Source organism: Papio anubis, chromosome 13 (genome assembly GCF_008728515.1).
Source record: "Papio anubis isolate 15944 chromosome 13, Panubis1.0, whole genome shotgun sequence".
Lineage (NCBI taxonomy): Eukaryota > Metazoa > Chordata > Mammalia > Primates > Cercopithecidae > Papio > Papio anubis.
The window spans coordinates 106,292,376-106,309,588 of NC_044988.1; the positions used below are offsets into that span (position 1 = coordinate 106,292,376).

Below are 17,213 nucleotides of genomic sequence, written 5' to 3' on the forward strand. Positions count from 1 at the left end.
CCCTTCCTGAGACCTGGCCAGGCCGACCCCACCTGGAGGTGGCGGCTCAGGGCATTTGGCACCTCCTTCCAAGTTCCCTGGCTTGGCAAGCGGCTGACCCTCAGGTGGACAGCAACTGGACCAGGCCCCTAAGTGGCACGGCTGGGTGGGGGCGTCCCACAGAGCCCACCTCCCATCTCGCTCCAGGCTGGAGCTCAGGGTGAGTCGCAGGCTGCTGCCCTAGAGAAAAGAGCACCCTTCAGGGGCAGCCGAATGGAGATCCCTCAACAGGGAAAGCCGGAAATGACCCAGGACCGCCCCCAGGTGAAGGACAGACAACTGCACACCACAGAGCTCAAGAGAACCAACAGCATCTCTGTATAGCAGGGAGGTGGCCAGATGAGGGATCCAGGCTGGGCCAGCCTTGTCCACAGCCCATAGAAGGATTGACCAGCCAGAAGGGTGCATCGGGGGTGCCCAGAGGGTCAGAAGGCCAGGCTGGGGCCCCGAGTCCCAAGGGAGGCCTGGGAAAGCCCCAGGGGAGGCCACTCGGTGGCCGGGCCAAGCAGGTTGTGCCCAGCTGGCTCTAGAGTGCACAGAAGGGGCCTGTGTTGTGGCGCTTGGGTCTGCGCACACCCTGGATGACCACGCCAGGCACTGAGGGGAAGCGTGAGTTGTAGCAGTCCTCCACGTAGTAGGCAGCTGGGCCAGGGGTTCGAGCTGCCAAAAGAGAAGGCTGAGAGCCCCACCCAGGTGGCAGCCCCCACTCGAACCTGGCTCCCAGTTCCCACCCTTGGCACCTGAACCCTTGTCTTCACAACACACACTCATGCCCCAGCCCTAGCCCTCCTCTCTCCAGGCCTCCTTACAGGTGCTGAGCCAGGAGGTGAACGCGGGGGAGCGGCTCATCGAGAAGGCCGGCGAACGGGGCCTCTGCAGGCGGCTCCCAGGAAGGATATTATAGGTGTTGGGGCCAGGGTGTCTCTTGCCAGGTGCCTGCAAAGAGGCCTGAAGCAGGGACTGGGGCTGCACCCTGAGGCCCAGCCCCCTGGCTCCAGGCAGCCCTGGGCGGATGTGACCCTCAGGTGTCTTGGAGGTGGAGTGGTGGCCTCTGAAGCTGAAGGCGGGGCCGGCGGGCCGGCTGAACAGCTGGTAGTGGGCTGGCGAGGGCCACTGCAAGGGGGCAGGAGACGGGGGGCTGCAGGGCAGGGCGCTCCCCACGGATCCTCAGCCAGCTCCCCTTTGACCCCGCTGGAACCCCCAGCCCCCTGCCTGCCCAGCCCCCACCTTTTGCTCTTGGTCAAAGTCGGCTTTCTGCGTGAAGGGGCTTTCACTCTGGAACCACAGAGTCTGCCATGCCCTGCGGCCACCGCCCTCTGTAGGTGGAGGGTGGAGAGAGAGAAGGCTGGGAGCCCCACCCAGGTGGCAGCCCCCACTCGAACCTGGCTCCCAGTTCCCACCCCCGGCCTCTGAACCCTTGTCCTCACAACACCCACCCATGCCCCAGCCCTAGCCCTCCTCTCTCCAGGCCTCCTTACAGGCGCTGAGCCTGGAAGTGAACACCGGGAGGGTGGAGGGGCCCTCAGGCCGTGGGGGTTTCAGCTCAGAGGCAGAGGCCCCCATTCCCAGGGTGGAGGACAGGCCCGGTGGTCGGGCCTCAGGGAGGGGACACGCACCTCGGCCCCGGTGCCTGCAGCCGATGCTGTAGCAGGGGTGTGGGGAGGACTCTCGTACGGATGGGCTGGGCACCTGGTACCTGGTGGGACTGGGGACTTCCAGGTCAGCTGTGATCGGGGGGCGTTGCTCCAGCACTGGCCATAGGAAGCAAGCTCTGGGCCTGGGCTCCTTCCAGCAGGCCCCTCCCGCAACCCCCAAAGACCAGCGTGGGGATGGGGTGGCCGGGACCCTCACTCACACAGCTCTCTCAGGGTCTGGGTGTAGGTGGGCAGGGACTCCTGAGGGGTGCCCATCTGTAACCTGAGACCAGCTGGGACCTCCTTCATCTTTGGGGGCCGTGTCTCATCCCAGGCCAGCCCTGGCTCCAGGCCCACCAACAGCACAGATGCCTTGGGCCTGCAAGGGAGACCGACAGCCACTGTTCCTCAGTCCCCACCACTCTGAGTCGCCTGCCCCACAGCCTATCCCCTCTACTGTCCCTCAGCCCCCAGGCTGCTCCCAGCCGGCCTGTCCCACAGCCCTCCCCCCACCGCTGTCCCTCAGCACCCTGGCCACTCCCAGCCGGCCTGCCCCTTCCCGCCCCACCGCCCCCCTCAAGTTACTGGCTGGGCTCTGGTGGCGTCTGCCTCAGGTGGCCGTGGGTCCAGTGTTTGCCTCCATTGATGTAAAAATTTGCCAGGAATTTCACTGCCTTCTGGTCAAAATTCATCATCAGAGTCTCCTGGCTCTCTTCCCCGAGGGCACCACCGGGCTCTGTGACCTCACTGGTAGGCCCCTCTGTTGCTGGGGCTCCTGGGGAAGATGCATTGTCTGGCCCTGGAGGGGCTGCCCTGGGCCCCCACCCCGGGCGGGCCCCTCCCCCACTAACTAGATGATCACGGGGTCTGCCTGGGCCAGGACCCCCAGCCTGCCCCAGTGACTCCTGGCCCAGCCCTCTCCCTTTCCCCCTAACTTTCCCAGCCTCCTCCCCTCTCCTGCACCCTGGGGTCTCCTGGAAGTCTGGGGTCCACTCTAGCAGGTCCTCTGGGAGGACTGAGGCCTCAGCAGAGGGGGTGGAGGGAACAGGACCCAGGGCATCCGCCAAGCCCTAGGAGATGCCCAGCTGTGTCTGGCCAGCCAGGACTCCCTGGGGGTAGGAGGGAGGGGTCCAGGAAAGATCCCTGGAGGAAGAGGAGGAGCTGCCACCCCACCTGGGTTCCCACTTAGGGGAAAAGCAAAGCCACATCAGATGGGTCTGACACCAGAGGCAGGCCCGGCCCTGGAGCCCAGCCAGGACTGGAGTGTGAGGGCCTGCCTCTCACCTGGGGACACAGAGACTAGAAGGTGTCACTGATGGCCAGGCTGCCTGATCTGCAAAGGAACAGCCAGCCTGCGTGAGCAAGAGCCCGTGTGGGCACCAAGGCCCTCGCTGTGTGGCCTCTGGAGCTGACCGCCAGCCGGTCCCAGCCCTGACCTTGGCCCAGAATCCACCAGGGCAGTGCCTGTGAACAGGGCCAACTTGGGCCTCCTCCGCCCTCTCTGGATGCCTGCCCTTCAGCACTGGGCCTGCCAGGCAGACAGATGGACACATGCTTGAGGAAGCACAGGTTTTATCTGGGCGAAGGGTTCACGCCCTGAGCTCTGGAGCCCCTGTCCAGGTCGCGCCAGGTTCAGAGTTGACTGGCTGCCAGTGAAACAGAGTGCACTTTGCTCATGAAGCCCTTGTCATTGGACAGATAGGCCCCTCCAGGTCCTCCCTGTCCTGTAATAAACGTTGCCGCTGTGAATGGCGCTGCTGGACATCCATCCTCTCCTTCAGAAGGTGCGTGGGGGAAATGTTCTCGCGGTCTCCGGCTCTGCACCCACACCACCACAGCCGTCACAGAAGGAGGCTTTTGTTCAAATGTTGGGGGGGTTGTTCCCCACACACCAAGCTGGGTGTCCTCTAATTCATTTCCTTCACCATCTACCTGGAGACAGTGTCAGATCCCACAGGGTGAGAGAGCTCTCCCAAAGACGGCTCTCCAGACACAGACGGGGCAGGGCCCCAGACACACCAGTCGCGCCTGGGCTCCTGGAACTTCCCAGACCAACTGGCTTCTGCTGGGGTCTCCTATGATACCCTCTTTGGGTTTAATTTGATGTAGCCACTCATGCTAACTCAGGAGGCTGGCTGGGTGGTTCACAGGTAATCCCAGCACTTTGGGAGGCCGAGGCGCAAGTGATCACGAGGCCACTGTGAGATCAGACCATCCTGGCTAACACGGTGAAACCCCAGCCCTACTTGAAAAAATACAAAAAAAAATTCATATCATGTCTGCATTTTCCATGGAGGTGTTGTGTATATCTTTGTTTTATATGGCTTTTAATGCTGATACTTTGTCATGATCCATGTGAAGAGACTCACCAAAACAGGCTTGTGCGGAGCAATAAAGCTTTAATCACCTGGTGCAGGCGTGCTGGAGGCCCGGAAAGAGAGTCACATGGGCTGGAAGATGGGTGGGGCCGCTGTGAGAGGATTTGGGTAGGTGGAAGGAAAAATTACAGTCAAGGGGTTCTCTGGGCGGGGCGAGCAAAATGCCTGAAAGCAAAGGTTTTGTTTGCATGAGCCAGAAGCAAGGACCAGCCATTTTCATTTCTTTTTTTTTTTTTTTTTTTTGAGACGGAGTTTTGCCTGTCGCTCCAGGGCTGGAGTGCTGTGGCCCGATCTCAGCTCACTGCAAGCTCTGCCTCCTGGCTTTACGCCCATTCTCCTGCCTCAGCCTCCCGAGTGCTGGGACTACAGGCTCTCACGCCACCTCGGGCCTCGGGCTAGTTTTTTTATTTTTTAGAGACGGGTTTCACCGTGGTTAGCTAGGGATGGTCTCTGACCTGACCTCGCGGATCCTACCTGCCATTCTCGGCCTCCCAAAGTGCTGATTACAGGGTTTGAGCCACCTCCGCCTCTTTTTTTATGAGACGAGTCTCATTTCTGTTGCCCAGGCTGGAGGCAGTGGCGCCGTGAGCACCACTGCAAGCTCACGGCCTCCCAGGTTCACGCCCATTCTCCTGCCTCTCAGTTCTCCGAGTAGCTGGGACTACAGGCTACTCGGCCACCTCAGCCTAGCTAATTTTTTTTTGTATTTTAGTAGAGACGGGCTCTCACCGTTAGCCAGGATGGTTCCATCTCCTGACCTGATCCGCCTCGCCTCCCAAAGTTGGGATTACAGCTTGAGCCACCAAGGCTCGGCCCATTTTCACTTCTTTTATGGTGGAATGTCATCAGTTATGGCTTGTGGCAGGCTTCTAATTTTTGTGATTCTGTTACTTCAGGCCATTCAAGGAGGCATGCAGTAAGTCATAGGGGATTACCGAGTTTACTGGCTCAGAGTCTGATAGATACCACATTTGTTCGAGGAATAATTTGCTGCAAACTTTTCCAGTTTTTCAGTTTGCCTTTTGGTTATTTTTTGTTTGTTGAGAAGTGGTCTGGTTCTGTCGCCCAGGCTGGAGTGCAGTGGTGCGATCTCAGCTCTCTGCAGCCTCAACCTCCCAGGCTCAGGTCATCCTTCCACCTCAGCCTCCCAAGTAGCTGGGATCACAGGCATGTTCACCACGCCTGGCTAATTTTTCTTTCTTCTTTGTAGAGGTGGGGTTTCCCCATGTTGCCCAGCAGGCTTGAACCTCCAGGCCTGGCTAATCTGCCCACCTGATTCCTGGCCCCCAGCCCCAAAGCACCTTTCACATGCAATGATAGGCATGAGCCATGTTAATCTAGCCTTTCTTTTTTTTTTTTTTTTTGAAACTTGAGCCTGTTTCCAGGCTCAGGCTGGAGTGCAGTGGCGCCATCTCAGCTCACTGCACCTCCACCTCCTGGTTCACACCACCTCCTGCTCCTCAGCCTCCCGAGTAGCTGGGACTACAGGCTACCTGGCCACAGCACCTGCTAAATTTTGTATTTTAGTAGAGACGGGGTTTACCATGTCAAAGGCTGGTCTCAAACTCCTGACCTCGCGGATCTGCCCACCAGCCTCCCAAAGTGCTAGGATTACTGGCGTGAGCCATGGCACCCGGCTGCCTTCCTTCATTTTTATGGTTAGGAAGTCCTTCCTGTACAAAAAAAAGAACAAAATTCAGAATTTGCTTAAAACGTAAACATAACGCCCTGCCCCACATGAAGGGCTGAGGGAGTTCGGTGACAGCCCTATACTGGAAGCTCTGAATCCGAGGCTCTCTGCAGCTGCAAGTCCTCCTGTCAGAGGAGGGGGCCTGGGGACTCCTTAGCCTCACCCTGAGACTGGGGCTGGTGGCCTCCTGGGGGCAGCAAGAGCCCAGGCCCTTTCTGGAGGGACAGTCTGTTTTCTGAGCTTGAAGTTAACGGGACTTCCTCCCAGGCCCCCTGTCTTGCCACGACTCCTCCCCGGCCTGGCACCTGTCTGGGCCTCAGTGTCTCACCTCCAGCAGTGTGGGCCTCACAGGCTAGCGAAACCCTGGGCCTCCAGGAGGTGCCCACAATGCTCGTCCCTCACAATGGTTGCCCGGTGACAGGACTGCCCTCAGGGAAGGGAGCTGGATGCCGGAGGGACTGGAGCCAGCAAGGCCAGAGTGAAAGCAAAATGACAACTACTCAGAAACACGATCTCTTCACGCCAGAGCCTCACTATATCCCTGGGTGAGAGCCGGGAGGGAGCTCTGGAGGTGACTGGGGCCAGGGCTGCAGGAGGGGAAGAATGGCTGGGGCCTGAGGCATGAAGGCCAGCTGTGAGGAGCCCAGAGCTGGACCCCAGGAAGCTAAGGGCCACACCATGGGGCACTACAGTCTGTGGTCTGGGGAGCCCTGGGACAGGGGAAGCTCAGGGATGGGGCTGCCAGGGGCCCAGGCCTCACCCTCCCCGCTGGTGCACAACTGCGAACACCACACCAGGTGGCCAGCACACCTGTCGAGCAGAAACTGGAGCAGCCAAGCAGCCGGCAGAGGCCAGCTAGTAAGTGCCCGACGCCCATTCCAGAGAGGACTCCACACTTCATTTTATTTATTTATTTTTTGAGGCAGAGTTTTACTCTTGTTGCCCAGGTTGGAATGCAATGCTGCAATCTTGGCTCACCCCAACCTCTGCCTCCCGAGTTCCAGCGATTCTCCTGTCTCAGCTTCCCGAGTAGCTGGGATTACAGGCACCTGCCACCACGGACCCAGCTAATTTTGTATTTTTAGTAGGGACAGGGTTTCTTTATGTTGATCAGGCTGGTCTTGAACTCCTGACCTCAAGTAATCTGCCCACCTCGGCCTCCCAAAGTGCTAGGATGACAGGCTTGTGCCACTGCGCCCGGTCAGGACTCCAAACTTTAAAGACAAGATGAGCAAATGCCAGGCTGCCTCACTAGATATCCCCCTGAACAAAAAATAAAAGTAACCCCTGAACGGAACGTATGTGTGCACACCTACATACACACACGCTACATGCAAAGGGGAAAGGCCGGGAAGAAACCACACCTGCCTCTGAACAGCTACGTCTGGGGAAGGGGCAGGTGAAGCCGAGGCTCAGCATTGCTTGGCTTTATTTATTTATTTTATTTTTTATTTTTTGAGACGGAGTCTCGCTTGTCACCCAGGCTGAGTGCAGTGGATGATCTCAGCTCACTGCAAGCTCACTTCTTCCCCGGGTTTACTGCACTTGCATTCTCCTGCCTCAGCCTCCTGAGTAGCTGACGATACAGGCTTCACAATTTTACCCGGGGCTAGTTTTGTATTTTTTAGTAGAGACGGGGTTCTACCTGGCTGTGGGCATAGCCAGGGATGGTCTTGATCTCCTGACTAGGATCCGCCTCTATCTTGGCCACAAAGTGCTGGGATTACAGGCTTGAGCCACTGCGCCCAGCTTATTTATTTATTTATTGAGACACAGAGTCTCATTTGTTGTTCGGCTGAGTGCAGTGCAATCTGGGCTCACTGCAGCTTCGCCTCCCCGGTTCCCCATTCTCCTGCCTCAGCCTCCCCGAGTAGCTGGGACTACAGGCACCTCGCCACCACGCCCAGCTAATTTTTTGTATTTTTAGAGAGATGAGGTTTCACTGTGGCAGCCAGGATGGTCTCCATCTCCTGACTCCTCAAGTGGATCGTGACCTGTCTCTCGCCTCCCAAACTGCTGGGATTACAGGCGTGAGCCACTGCGCCTGGCCGGTTGCTCGGCTGTTAAACTGACAAGGCTGCGCTAATTTTGGCCATTTTTATTTTTATTTATTTATTTTGAAACAAAGTCTCGTCATTGCCCAGGCTGGAATGCAGTGGTGAGATCTCGGCTCACTGCAACCTCCGCCTCCCGGGTTCAAGCGATTCTCCTGTCTCAGCCTCCTGAGTAGCTGAGATTACAGGCACCCACCACCACGCCCGGCTAATTTTTTTTTTTTGAGACGGAGTCTTGCTCTGTCGCCCAGGCTGGAGTGCAGTGGCCGAATCTCAGCTCACTGCAACCTCCGCCTCCTGGGTTCAAGCAATTCTCCTGCCTCAGCCTCCCGAGTAGCTGGAACTACAGGCGCCCACCACCACACTCCACTAATTTTTGTATTTTTAGTAGAGACAGAGTTTCATGGTGTTAGCCAGGATTGCCTAGATCTCCTGACCTCATGATCCCCCAGTCTCAGCCTTCCAAAGTGTTGGGATTACAGGCGTGAGCCACCACACCCGGCCGTTTGGCAATTTTTAAAAGGAAGGTAGTTCTTACTCCTTGAATAATCACATAGACCCTGAGGCGCTGAACCACCTGTGACTGCCTGCACCACAACCATGAGGCCAAATGAGGGTCCCGAAAAGCCCGGCTCTCCACCTGCCTCCCAGTCCTGGTCCTGTGCAGGAGGCTACTGGCCTCTCGGAGTGGCACAGGTGCAGGCCAAGCCCACCCAACACCCTCCTGGTGGGCCCAGTGTGTGTCCAAGGGGCCGTCCCTCGCCTACGCCCTTGCCCACACGTCCTGTGCCTGTACTTGCCTTGCCAGGGCAGAGCACCCCGGAGTCGCTGGAATGAGGGGTGTGAGGGGGTTGGAGGGGCTGGTACAAGGCAGGCGGCCATCTGCTGTGGTGCTGACGTGTTCCCAGCACGTGGTGTGTGACACCCGTTTAGGCTACGAGAGCCCTGGAAGGCAAGTGCCACTGCAGCCCCATTTACAGGTGAGCAGAGGGCAGGTGACCTGCCACAGGCCAAGCTGCTGCTAAGTGGCTGGCAGGCTGGATCCACATCTGGCTTGAAGGGGCCCTGCCCAGTGCTGGGGCTGCCCTTGAGACCTGCCCTGCCTCCTTCTCTTCCCTCCACAGCTATGCCGGCTTCTTTCCACAGCTGCGCTACCAGGTGGGGAACACCTATGGGCGTACCACGGGGCAGCTCCTCACAGACCCCAGTGTGCAGAAGAGCCCCTGCTCTGTGCTGTCCCCCATGTCCAAGCCCAAGTTCATTGAGGACTTCAGCCAGTCCAAGCCCCCGAGGGTTCCCTGCCGAGACCTGATGGAGCCTTACATTCCCCACTACACCAGTGAGCCGCCAGTCCCCGACCCTGCACCCTCCTGCGCCCGCCTGCCTGTCCTGGCACTCACAGGCTGCCCTGTTGGTACAGGTCTGAAGCCCTATAAGAACCTTGAGATCCTTGGCCAGCTCCCACCCTTGAAGGTGGACGCCCAGGAGCCGCCAGGGGTAGAGAACATAGCCAGACAGATTCTGCTACCTGCAGACGTCATGCCCTACCCCCCGCACCCTCCGTGCCCACCAGGCAGGAAGGGGGAATCCAGAGACTTGGGACACCCAGCATACTGCGAAGATGCCTGGAAGAGCACCACTCCTGTCTGCGAGGCCCCCAGACAGCACCAGGTAGCCGGGGGATGCACCAGTGCCAAGCCCATTCTGCTCAGCCCCAGGTGGGAGCCGCACCATGACCTTCACCCCCTCCTCGCTCCAGCTGTACCACTGCCGGAGGGATGAGTACCCACCCCCCGCCCGCCAGCAGGAGACACTAGATGTGGGCAGGTTCCAGCGGCTGCCGCAGCTGGACCACCCCAACCTGATCCAACGCAAGGCCATCTCAGGTGGGTGCGGGCACGGGTTGGGCTGGACAAGGACGCCCCTCCCCACAAGGTTCTTGCAGTGTGAGAGCCCCTGAGGAGACTGTCACAGGGGCCCACTTTTCCTGCTCCAGAATGGGCTAGCGGGCTGGGGGGACCTTCTCTGCCTCCCAGCTGCTTCCAGGAGCCCAGCTTTTCCCAAGACGAGGCAGTGCCCTGCCTGCCTGTTCCCATTTGGCCACATCAGGCAGTCACCAACGGAACGTTCCGGGAAGAAAGGGAGCCTTGCCTGGCTTCCCTGACATGTCTGGGGGCAGGTGGATGTGCCCAGGGGAGGGCCAAGGGGGCCTGGGGTAGCCCGCACGTCTGCCCACCCCCAGGCTATGCTGGCTTCATTCCCCGGTTCGCCTGGGTAATGGGGGTGAATTACCGAGATGGCGTCACGCAAGCCATGGACGAGTTCGACAAGAGCCAGGTAGGAGAGCGCCATCCAGGGCCTGCTCCCAGCTCACACACACACTTCCTCTCCTGCCTGGTAGCTTCCCTGGAGAGTGCCTTGAAGGCCAGGTTCCCTCAGAAGCCTGAGGGGGCTCTGCCTGGCTCTCTCCTGTCCCTGGAGGTGCCACCCCAACCCCTCTCTCCTGAGCCTTGCTTGGATCCCTGCACTCAAGTTTCGGGAGTCGGGGGGAGGGGGATGCAGAAGGCTGGGAGCACGAGCAGCTTCCCCACGGAGAGCAGCTTCCCCACGGAGAGTGCCGGCCCTCCGGCCAGGCCCCCACTGGGAGTTTACTATCTGGTTGCCTGCTGGGGAGGCAGCTTGTCAGCACCTGCCTGTCTCCCCAGTTCCTATTTAGAAACCCCCACTGTGACCTGGGTGAGAAGCTGCCTGGAACACACTGGCCCAGCAACCACATCTACAGCAGCCAAGGCCTGATCCCCTTCTACATGGGGTTCATCCCCTGTGAGTACAGGGCGGGAAGGGTCACACGGACACACCCTGGCCAACGTGGGGAGGGGCAGCTGTACCTGCCCACCCTTCATTGCTGGTTCAGGACCACCTGTCTGACCACTGTTACCAACCAGGGTCCCACCTTGGTTGGGGTAGGATTGTCTGCCATGCTCCCTACCCCTTTCGGAAGGGGGCTAAAGTCCCAGACACAGGCCAATGGGCCCCAAGGTTGGGTACCCAGAACAGGACAGGCCTGCCTTCAAGAAGCAGGTTCCCCACCAAGCAGATCCCCAGGGCCCAGGGCAGCCGCACGCTTCTCTGAAGCCTGGGTGTCCAGCCCATGCTGGTCCCTGGGTACATAAGCCCAGCTCACCTACAGCCTGGCTCCCCGCAGCCATGCAGGACAACTACGCACTGACATTCGGCAATAGCACCCGGAGGGCCTACTGGAAGGAATGGGCGAGGCGAAACCGCACACTATGAAAATGCTTTAATGGTGGTGTCTGTACAGCATGGGATGAGGACAGGGAAAACAGCAAGTGCACACACAGCGGGACAGGCCACAGGACAGGCTGGGAGTGAATAAAGAGTTCGCACTGCCTCTCTGCTTTCCCCGGTGACTGAAGGCTCTAGGCCACCTCCTCCTCAGCCTCCTCCTCGAACTCGCCCTCCTCCTCGGCCGTGGCGTCCTGGTACTGCTGGTACTCAGACACCAGGTCGTTCATGTTGCTCTCAGCCTCGGTGAACTCCATCTCGTCCATGCCCTCGCCCGTGTACCAGTGCAGGAAGGCCTTGCGCCGGAACATGGCCGTGAACTGCTCCGAGATGCGCTTGAACAGCTCCTGGATGGCCGTGCTGTTGCCGATGAAGGTGGCGGACATTTTTAGCCCCCGGGGCGGGATGTCACAGACAGCTGTTTTCACATTGTTGGGGATCCACTCAACAAAATAGCTGCTGTTTTTGTTTTGGACATTAAGCATTTGCTCATCCACCTCCTTCATGGACATGCGGCCCCTGAACACGGCAGCAACCGTCAGGTAGCGGCCATGGCGGGGGTCACAAGCAGCCATCATGTTCTTGGCATCAAACATCTGCTGAGTGAGCTCGGGCACGGTCAGGGCCCGGTACTGCTGGCTGCCCCGGCTGGTCAGCGGGGCAAAGCCGGGCATGAAGAAGTGCAGGCGGGGGAACGGGACCATGTTCACAGCCAGCTTCCGCAGGTCAGCATTGAGCTGGCCCGGGAAGCGCAGGCAGGTGGTGACCCCACTCATGGTAGCAGACACCAGGTGGTTCAGATCACCATAGGTGGGCGTGGTCAACTTTAGGGTTCTGAAGCAAATGTCGTAGAGAGCTTCGTTATCAATGCAGTAGGTCTCGTCTGTGTTTTCTACGAGCTGGTGGACTGAGAGGGTGGCGTTGTAGGGCTCCACCACTGTGTCTGACACCTTGGGCGAAGGCACCACACTGAACGTGTTCATGATCCTGTCTGGGTACTCCTCCCGGATCTTGCTGATGAGGAGGGTACCCATCCCAGACCCCGTCCCCCCACCCAGGGAGTGGGTCAGCTGGAATCCCTGCAGGCAGTCACAGCTCTCAGCCTCCTTCCTCACAACATCCAGCACCGAGTCCACCAGCTCCGCGCCTTCTGTGTAGTGCCCCTTGGCCCAGTTGTTCCCAGCACCACTCTGACCTGTGAGAAAAGTCATTTATCAGCCAAGTAGATAGCACTACTAGTCACCACCACCATGCGAAAAGGACCTAGTGACATGGTGTGAGCTGACCCCAGAATTCACCCTGCAGGTAGACCAAACAGACCCCTCAAAGTGAAAAGACGGCAGCCTGCCCTGCTACAGATTAAGTCAAGAGCCAAACCTGAGAGCTTAACAAACCCCTCCCCGGGGAGGGGGGGCCACTGCCAATTCCCAAGGACAGAGCAACAGCCACTGCCCCCAGCTCAGCTCCCTGCAGGGAGATTACGTGTGTGGCGGCTCCTCGCCTCGGCAGACAGCTGGACCTTGCTCTCAAAGCCGATTTAGGAGAGGGGATTGAGTGGTTCAAAGAAGAGCGTCCAGGGGCCCGGGCTGCGCAGTTCCCACGGAGGTGCCCTTGGAGCAGCCCCTTGACCTTTGAGCCGCCGCCCAGCCCCCAGCCGCAGCTCACCGAAGACGAAGTTGTCCGGCCGGAAGATCTGCCCGAAGGGCCCCGAGCGCACGGAGTCCATGGTGCCGGGCTCCAGATCCACGAGCACGGCGCGGGGCACGTACTTGCCGCCTGCGGGGACGGGAGGGCGTCAGCCAGGGCAGGGGCCGCGGGGTCCCCGGAGGGCGGTCGGGGAAAGGGCCGGGGCCTCACCGGTGGCCTCGTTGTAGTACACGTTGATGCGCTCCAGCTGCAGGTCGCTGTCCCCGTGGTAGGTGCCCGTGGGGTCGATGCCGTGCTCATCGCTGATCACCTCCCAGAACTACAAGGGACGCGGGCGGGCCCGGGCGGGTCGGGGCTGAGTCACCGCGGCCGGTGCGCAGGGAGGCAGCCCCGCCCCGGACGGGTGCGGCAGCCCGGCCCTCCCCGCCCCTCCCCCGCCCTGCGCGCCTTGGCCCCCGGGTTCCTGGGGGCTTCGGTCGCCAGGCTCGGCCCAGTCCCCGCGGAGGGGGCCCGGCGGCCGCAATGCGGGGACGCCGCCCGGCCGCTGCTGCCGCCATCTTCCCCGGCTGCCCGCCCGCCCCGCCCGGCAGGCCCGCGCCGGCCCCAGCGCCCCGGCAACTTACCTTGGCGCCGATTTGGTTGCCGCACTGCCCGGCCTGCAGGTGCACGATTTCCCTCATGATGGCGGCGGCGGCTGGGACGCGTGCGGAAGTTGAGAAACAGAAGCTAAGCAGCGGGCGCGCAAAGTGCTACAACCGACGCTCCGCTAACGCTTATATACCCTCCGCGCCCGCCTCCGCCAGCCTCGGATTGGGCTGCCAGAACGAGGCTGGCAAGCTCCCTCGTTTGATTGGTCTCGCCCTCGTTCATCGAGCCGCCTAAGGTCCGCCTTTTTAAGCCAGTTTGATCTTTATTGGTCAGCCGCAGCCTCCTATCTCCCTATCACAATCCACCCCCGGCGCTGCAGTGCTCCGTCCATTGGGTGTTTCAAATGATTGATTTGCCCTCTCATTGGCTGGCTGCCGGGAGCACGCCGCCAGGCTGGCGCTATTGGCTGCGCTGGGTCAGCGTCCTGGTAACCGCCGCAGTGTCGCGGGAGGCGCGCGAACGGGGTGGGGCGCAGGCGCGGGCTTCCGGTCGGGCGGCGGGCAGCTGCGCGCCGGGTGCCGGGGGGAGGGCGGGCCCGACGGGCCTCGGGCGAGCGCAGTCCTGGCTCTGAGCCCGGGAGGTCCTTTCGGGAGCTGGGAAGGGCAGGCCCGGCGGCGGCTCCGCGTCCAGAGTTGCGCCGTCGCCGGTCCTGCGCCAGGACACGGCATCTGCGCGCTGGGCCGGTTCTGGAGCGGGGTCCGCACGGAACGAGCCCGGGGCCTCCAGGCCGAGGAGGCTGCGATGCCTTAAAAGCAGAAAGATACACGGGCTCGGGGGCTGCGGCGGTGGAGGGGAGCGCACCACAGAGCCGCAGAGGCCGCGGAGTTTCCTGCTCCGGGGTCCCGCACGCCCACTGCCCTCGCGGTCGGGTGAGGGGAGCACGTGGGGGACGTCGCGCCCCGAGGGCCTGGGCGGAGGACAGGGGAGGGGAGCGGAGGGGCGAGTCCTCCCCCGCGGCCGCGCGCCCTGCCCTGTTGTGGAGACGGCGCTGGCCGTGCGCCGGTCGCCTTGGTACCTCGGCCCCAGGAGTGCGCGAGCTCCGTGGAGACCAGGACAGAGCCCAGACCTCCCCCGGCGGGTGGGCCCCGACCTCTGGGCTCCAGGGCCGGTATCCCAACCACGGGTCAGCGCGCTGGGGCTGAGACATACTTCTATTAGTGCTTTTCGTAATTTAAGACTTGATTTCTACTTGGGTGGGAAAAGAAACTTCTAAACAAAATGAATTATATGTGGTTGCGCCTTTAATCAGTCTGTTTGAAAACAAACGCGCTGTATTTTTGTAGCATTTTTATTTTACTTAATTTATTATTTTGAGACAGTCTTGCTCTGTCTCCCAGGCTGGAGTGCAGTGGCGCGATCTTGGACCCCCCCCCCAGATTCAAGCGATTCTCCTGCCTCAGCCTCCTCAGTAGCTGGGACTGCAGGCACCCGCCACCATGCCAGTTTTTGTTTTTTTGGTAGAAATAGGATTTCACCATGTTGGCCAAGCTGGTCTCAAACTCCTGACCTCAAGTGATCCGCCCGCCTCAGCCTCCCAAATTGCTGGGATTACTGGAATGAGCCACCATGCCTTCTGTATTTTTGTAGCTTCTTTTTTTTTTTTTGAGATGGAGTTTTGCTCTTGTCGCCCAGGCTGGAGTGCAGTGGCGCGATCTTGGCTCACTGCAACCTCCATCCACCTCCTGGGTTCAAGCGATTCTCCTGCCTCAGCCTCCCAAGTAGCTGGGACTACAGGTGTGCAGCACCACCCCTGGCTAATTTTTTGTTGTTGTTGTTGTTGGTTTTTTTTTTGAGACAGAGTCTTGCTCTGTCGCTCAGGCTGGAGGATCTCGGCTCACTGCAACCTCCATCTCCGGGATTCAAGTGTTTCTCCTGCCTCAGCCTCCCGAGTAGCTATGATTACAGGCGCCTGCCACCACGCCCAGCTAATTTCTGTATTTTTAGTAGAGATGGGATTTCACCATCTTGGCCAGGCTCCTCTCGAACTGACCTTGTGATCCACCCGCCTTGGCCTCCCACAGTGCTGGGATTACAGGCGTGAGCCACTGCATCTGGCTGTATTTTTGTAGCATTTTAAATTACACCATCAGGTCTGCCCTGAGAGTCTCCTGTGCTGTGGCCACTGGGCATCTGTCCCCAATTGGAGGCTGTTGGAAACAATATCTGCTTATTTATTTTTCTGTTCCTGGAGGGGCTGCACCTCCGTCTTCACCACATAGTGTGCGACACTGGAAGTTGGGACACGCAGCACCAGAGCATGCACGGGAATCAGCATTGTCCTTCCGGGGCGAGGGCCTGCAGCTGTGCTCACTCCTCGGGGGTCTGTTGCCAGTTTGCCATCCTGTCCAAAAGGGTGGCCTTCCCCACAGATCAGTCCAGGAAGACGGGCCTGGCTTCCAGTGACCACTCTGACACAGGCCTTGACCCTCAGAGGGACTGGGTCCAGCAGTGGCCTGAGGGATGCACAGGTTGCTGCCAGCCATCCGAGGGTTCTCCTAGTGCCCAGGGCATCCTGGGAGTAGCTCAGCTATCCAGGCAGTAGTCAGGGACATGTCGAAACCTCGTAACATTGAGTTGTCACAAAGGGGAGGAAGGAGAAGCTCTGGGTTTTTTTCCCCAGTGAGCTGTGCAGAGCGCCCGACTGAGGCTGCTCTTTGAGGTGTGTGGCATTCCTGCACCTTGTCAGAGTCTCCCAACCCCTCTCTATAAAGGCCTCTGCTTCCTGTGACCAGTGCCACAGGGCTGGGAGGTCAGTGTGCCACCCCTGTTTCACAGGCGTCACCTGGCCAGGTGAGAGCCCCAGAGCTCGCCATGGCACTAGCCGGCCCACTTTGCCCTCGCATTGCCCTGGTGAGGTGGACACTGGCTGGGGACAAGACAGCAGTAGACACCCTGAAGCTTGGGCCTGAGCCCAACAAGGACAGCAGCTACCCCTGTTGCACAAAACTGGTTGGGGGAGGCTCTGCAGGTCCCTACCCTGAGCCAAGGTGCCCTGCTGCAGGATGGAGAGGCAGGATAGTATGGGGCAGGAAGATCAACTCCTGGGGCCTGGGGTCCATGGCCAGGCAGGATACAGTCCAAGGAGGGCCAGAAGGGCAGGGAAGAGGGGCAGGCGTGGCTGTGGGAGTGCTGGGCTTCTGCCCTCCTCCTCCTCCTGCAGCTGTCGGAGGATCCACAACGAAAGCTCTGTTTACTGGTGGCCATGGTCCCAGCGGGAGGGTGTGTTACCACCAGGCAGGGGCAGCAGGCAGACAGTATTGGCGGCCTTAAAGGACCCGGCGCCCAGCCTTTGTGGGAGACCTCACCTGCCCTGGAAGGACAGGTGCATGGGATGCTTCCTCCCCCTCTCCACAAAGGCCTCACTGATACCCCCCAAAGGGCAGGGGAACTCCCGGGCCCCTCAGTCTCCCCAGGGAGCTAGCCAAGCCTGTTCCCTACATGGGTGCCAGACGGTTCCATGAGGCTGATGTCAGGTCCACAGGGGTGTCCAAGAATCACAGGGCTGTGGGAACCAAAGCTCCAGCTGCTGGGGGTCCCGCTCTCTGGAGTCCACCCCTGAGGCCCCCCTGGCTCCCAGAGCAGGTGGTCACCTCCCTCTGTGGGTGAAATCAAGGCCCAGGAGGCCTAGGAGTTTGAGGGGTGGCTGGGGCAGAGGACCCAGGGAAGACTGGGGGCCAAGGGGACAGAGGGCCTGGGGGTCATGAGCGGGGGCTAAAGGAATCTGAGGGTGGAAAAGGACAGAGCCACAGAGGAGAAATGGCCGTGGGGCCCCCTCAGGCCTCATCTTCCTGAGCGGCTGCACCTCTATCCCCTAGTG

General features: G+C 60.1%; 3 protein-coding genes across 4 annotated transcripts; 1 reads left to right on the forward strand and 2 right to left on the reverse strand.

Moving 5' to 3' along the window:
- Nucleotides 1-338: 338 nt before the first annotated feature.
- Nucleotides 339-2,398, reverse strand: STPG3 (sperm-tail PG-rich repeat containing 3). Its single transcript, XM_003911030.4, has 6 exons — nt 2,259-2,398; nt 1,895-2,052; nt 1,656-1,790; nt 1,267-1,355; nt 849-1,152; nt 339-699 (listed from the first exon to the last, which is right to left on the reverse strand). The coding sequence occupies exons 1-6, from the start codon at nt 2,366-2,368 to the stop codon at nt 566-568; spliced, it is 930 nt and encodes a 309-aa protein (XP_003911079.1). The 5' UTR covers nt 2,369-2,398; the 3' UTR covers nt 339-565.
- A 3,740-nt stretch (nt 2,399-6,138) lies between these two features.
- On the forward strand, nt 6,139-11,207 carry FAM166A (family with sequence similarity 166 member A). 2 transcript variants are annotated; one of them, XM_003911029.5, is made up of 7 exons: nt 6,141-6,286; nt 8,920-9,134; nt 9,216-9,466; nt 9,555-9,681; nt 10,038-10,132; nt 10,501-10,618; nt 11,001-11,206. In XM_003911029.5, exons 1-7 carry the CDS (start codon nt 6,231-6,233, stop codon nt 11,087-11,089), a joined length of 951 nt encoding a protein of 316 aa, XP_003911078.3. In that variant the 5' UTR covers nt 6,141-6,230; the 3' UTR covers nt 11,090-11,206. The 2 variants fall into 2 exon arrangements, with proteins under 2 accessions (XP_009186030.3, XP_003911078.3); XM_009187766.4 differs by having other exon boundaries at nt 6,139-6,286; nt 8,920-9,466; nt 11,001-11,207.
- On the reverse strand, nt 11,082-13,744 carry TUBB4B (tubulin beta 4B class IVb). Its single transcript, XM_003911025.3, has 4 exons — nt 13,372-13,744; nt 12,959-13,067; nt 12,767-12,877; nt 11,082-12,296 (listed from the first exon to the last, which is right to left on the reverse strand). Exons 1-4 carry the CDS (start codon nt 13,426-13,428, stop codon nt 11,236-11,238), a joined length of 1,338 nt encoding a protein of 445 aa, XP_003911074.1. The 5' UTR covers nt 13,429-13,744; the 3' UTR covers nt 11,082-11,235.
- Nucleotides 13,745-17,213: the final 3,469 nt, after the last annotated feature.